This window comes from Clupea harengus, chromosome 5 (assembly GCF_900700415.2).
Source record: "Clupea harengus chromosome 5, Ch_v2.0.2, whole genome shotgun sequence".
NCBI classification, from domain to species: Eukaryota; Metazoa; Chordata; class Actinopteri; order Clupeiformes; family Clupeidae; genus Clupea; species Clupea harengus.
In genome coordinates this window covers 2617501-2622280 of record NC_045156.1, presented here as the reverse complement: position 1 = coordinate 2622280, position 4780 = coordinate 2617501, and the positions used below count along the sequence as shown (strand labels likewise).

The 4780-nt window shown below is 42.6% G+C and overlaps 1 protein-coding gene across 1 annotated transcript in view; it reads right to left on the bottom strand.

Moving 5' to 3' along the window:
• Positions 1-418: 418 nt before the first annotated feature.
• def6b (DEF6 guanine nucleotide exchange factor b) overlaps positions 419-4780 on the bottom strand; it is a 9541-nt gene continuing 5179 nt past the window's right edge. The window contains exons 8-11 of the mRNA XM_012827530.3: positions 3973-4139; positions 2542-2740; positions 2069-2159; positions 419-1621 (exon numbers count right to left, since the gene is read on the bottom strand). Coding sequence (XP_012682984.1) covers positions 1404-1621; positions 2069-2159; positions 2542-2740; positions 3973-4139 — 675 coding nt within the window. The 3' untranslated portion in view covers positions 419-1403. The remainder of the gene's footprint in view (positions 1622-2068; positions 2160-2541; positions 2741-3972; positions 4140-4780) is intronic.

The window sequence follows — 4780 nt, the reverse complement described above, 5'->3', positions numbered from 1 at the left end:
AGTTACGTAGACTACGTTATTGAGGGTGTCGTCCTACGGTGTCGTCACTAAAACAGCCAAAATGTACTAAAGCTGCAAATGTTTTCTTTTTCTAATTCTAATCTAATCTTTCTAATCCAATTAATCGCTCATCTTGAACAAATTCCAACTTTTTTCTGCCCATACCTAAATTCATAGAATCCTAATAATCTTTGAAAAGTCTTAGACTACCTAACCAAGGTTACCCCTCATGCAATGGGATGTTTTGTGCAGCGCCACAAGATGTCACTCTCTCTACTCGGTGTATTGTGTTTACTGTGAACCCAGAAACAAGTGCACAAGGGACCAAATTGAACACGGGCACATGCTTTTGATGGCCCAACACAGTAGACCAATCAATTCATTATTAAATATTTATATAACACAGTGTAACACGTGGTTTAATATACATTACTTTATTCTTAGCCTACATATTTGAATAGGTTGTCTCATTTGAATTTGCTGTGTGTCACTGAGAAATGTTTTTACAAGCATTACTTTACAGTGCTTTGTGTCATTTCACCTTGTGGAATAGGCTGAAGTTTATGTTGCTAATATGCATGCTAACATAAAGTTGCATAAACCCTAGTTTTTCTTCCTCCTCTTCACACATACTATGCCGTCTCACCAACATCAAAGTTATATATTTAAAAAAAATAGATCTAAATTAACATTCAAGACAGATGATTAAAATGTCAGTGGGATTTATCAGTCTTTAATTCAAATTAGGCACATGTAGGTATAACGCCAGGATGGCAAGATAATTCAGCAAATCGTGGACACAAGATCATTTAAAACATGTATGCAAAATAGGATTTACATGCTAGCACTTACACTACATACCAGATTAACACTCTACACACTCTGGTCAGATTAACACTCCAGAATGCAACAATCATTTGAATTCAGCCCGTTCCATTTGGTGCAGGTGGTGTGTTTATTTAATCATCTGACTGGATTCACACAACACATATCTACCACTTCACGTCTGTGCATATTGCATACGGTGAACATACACCATGTTTTTGAAGACTTTGCTGGAGTGCACACTCTCAATCTAAATGAGACTGGCATGTATGCCTGCATTTTCTGTGTTTTTTCATCGAACAGGAAATGAAACAGGAAATGTATATGCAAGATGTGACATTAAGACGTGTCTTCCTTCTTTGTGTAGTCTGAGTAGTAGAATATTTTTCTTCTGTACATGTCGACTGCATGTAAATTAATTCAAACTTCATGTAACATACCCTTTAGTTTACCATGTAAATAAACACCACTTCATGTAACATACCCCGTTAGTTTACCATGTAAATAAACACCACTTCATGACTGTTCACAAAAAAATAACAACAGAAAAAAGTCACTGTACATATAGGACAATCTGGTCAGTCGGCAGACTCTAAGCTCCCATTTGAGGTTTCCACAGGAAGTCCTGTGTCCTTGCTAGAGGCATCACTGCTCTCCACAGGCCTGCTGTCACTCACAGACTCTCCTCCGCCGTTCTCCTTCTCTGTGCGCTTCTGAGACAGTCCCAGCCCAGAGTCTCTGAGGGATGGCACGCGTGTTGCAGGGGTGGGGGTTCCCCCGATCGAGGATCTTCTCTCTGAGAACGGAGAGGATGTTGTTTTTAAAATATTCCTTAAACGTAACTTTGTGTGTACGTCACTCATTAACATTAAATCAACAGTGTACTGGAATGTGTTATTTTCATGTGTGCTGGGTGCTCCCTGAGAGCAAACAAAGAGGGGCTGAGAACCCAGAACCTTTTCACTCTTTAGTTTAGCTCTGTCTGTTTCAGGTACACAATGGTATCCATGTCCATTATTTACATTTACATTTACATTTAGTCATTTAGCAGACGCTTTTGTGCGACGTACAAGGGAGACATTATCACCACAGTATCACACACACACACACACACACACACACACACACACACACACACACACACACACACACACACACACACACACACACACACACACACACACACACACACACACACACACACATCCAGGTCCATTATCAGCACATTATCACACACACACACCTCCAGGCCCAATGGGATGCATGAGTCTGTTCATCTGGATGTTCCAGTGCTTGACACTTGTGCTGGCCTGACGTAGTTTCCTCTGGGCAGCCTGCGGGAGAAGATGTCATAAGACCAAAGATTGCAGATCCTCATTTCAGCTTTGCACAGCAATTCAATCAGATACAACCAAGGCACTTGGAAAAAAAATTATTCAATGTAGATGCCTTATTTTGTACTTTGGACACATAAAGAAACACTTTCTAGATCTGAGGTTGTTTCTGCTGTCAACAGAAACAATACTTGCAGCAGTCAACAAAATAAAATATAGAGCATAAACTTTTTCACCTCTGTCGAAATATGATACTTAAATATCAGGAACTCATCAATACAATACAATACAAAACAATACAATACAATACAATACAATACAATAAAGCAATCACGATGTTACATTTATTGAACTACAACAATGCATCTACAGATCAGCTTACTGCAATGTCCTGGTCTACTCTGTGGCGGCTGGCCCTGACTTTTTCCAGCTGCAGCTGAGCCTCCTCCAGAGACATGGACTTGCTCTCCATCTCCTGCCTGAGCTCCTGCTTCTCTCGCTGGGTACGGAGGATGTAGTCCTCCTGCTCCTCCTGGAGGGTCAGCAAGGCCTTCATCTTCTCCTCCTCCTCAGCCAGCAGTCTTGGAAAATAAGTGTCATTGTGAAAAGGTCAGTGGTTAGTCAGTTAATGAGTGAGTGAGCGTGTGTTTGTGTCTGTGAGCACATACGTATGTATTTTTGTGTGTGTGTGCATATGAGTGTGCGAGTGTGTGTGTATGAGTGTGTGTGTGTGTCTGTGTGCACTTATTCCTGTGTATATGTGTGTACATGTGTGTGTGTGTGTGTGTGTGTGTGTACATGTATGTTTGTGTGAGTGTGTACATATATGTGTGTGTGTGTGTGTGTAAACATGAATCTGTGCTGCCTCTGCATGAGCTTGCACCCATGAGCTGAAGGAATTGTGGTGTGGGTTTAGATCTTTGAGTATTTCAGGTTAGAACTGTCTGACACTGTCTTTGAAATAAATCGATTCTTCTCATATCATAGCTTACTATTGAAATATGTGTTGTTGTAAGATGTGCACACAAATACAAAATATCTGATTAAACATGAAAACAAATTTTCAATGTTTATGTTTTAGCTATTTTGTTTTCTTTCTAGTGTTTTCTTGCTGTGAGTCACACAGATCAATGTCATGTGCATCTACGGAGAGCCCACACAAACCACAAACAGAGCATGACAGGAAGCACAGTCAGTCACCTAGAGACTGAGAGAGCGAAAGACAACATTTCCTGAGAGACAGACCCAGAGGCCATTGTAATGTTGTTGTGACACTTTTCACTGGGGTTCATACCAACAGCTTCAGTGACATGGATGCAGTGATGTGGATGCATAGTGATGCTTTGCTTTGACCTGGGCTACGAGATTCAGGAGTTCCACATGTTTTTTTTTTGCTGTGCAAGCATGTCTTGTTGCACGTTGCATACTCATGGACTACAGGGACAGGAAATAGATATGCATTACGTCCTGTGAGCTCGCTGAAGCATGACTGTCCATGTATGCTCGTGAAAAAAGTCTGTATGCTGTTTGTGTGTCCAAATCATGTTTGTGCACAGCTGTGTATGCTAACGTTTGCCTGTCTGACTTTTTACACATGTGTACGTGTGCATATATATATGTGTGCGTTTCTATGAATCTGTACACATAAATTCTCCATGTGCCCCCACACTACATTCACCTTCACTAATCAACACAGCACCACACCTCATGGCTTCACGGCTTGAGTGTGTTTGTCTGTATAAAAGTGCATGTATCTGTGTGTGTGCGTACGCGTATGCATATATCCGTGTGGGTTTGTGTCTGTGCTCCCTACCTGGCCTGTGTCTTGCGGCAGGCCTCCTCGTCCTGCCTGGCTCTGATCTCCAGCTGTAGAGCCTCCTCCAGCTGCAGCTGCATGGCCTCCAGCTCCCGGATCCGCCGCCTCTGGCGCTCCGTCTCTGCCTCCTTCACTGCCATCTCCACCTGCATGTTCGCCCGCGCCTGACACACACACACACACACACACACACACACACACACACACACACACACACACACACACACACACACACACACACACACACACAAACAACAATATCCTCAAACTGTGCCCTGTGCCCATGTAAGCAGAGATCTCATTGTCCTCCTAATTATACCCTACATATGTATTCCATAGCTACTGTAATCTGTGCATCTGAGGTGACTACACTATGGAGGACGAGGTGTGATTAGGAAACACGTTGCTCGGGTATATAAAATTGACTTTTTTGGATGGCCATCAATTCATCCTGCTTGGCATAAACACACACCCAACGCTGCCCTCAAACTGACTGCGCCCTGTGCCTCTGAAGGTCATAGGTCAGTCAGGGGCACTCCTCGCTCACCGAGTCAGAGCCCTCACTAGTGAAACATGTCTCTGCCATAGCTACTGTAGTCTGTATGTCTGAGGTGACAACATCTCTCTGTCATAGCTGCTGCAATCTGTATGTCTGAAGTGACAACATCTCTCTGCCATAGCTACTGAAATCTGTATGAGGTGAGGCCACGTAGGTGAGGAATCATTTCTAAAAAGTGACATGAACGAGGCACATGAACTATAATCTTCATTCCACCCTGCCCATCCCATTCTCTTTTCTACATCC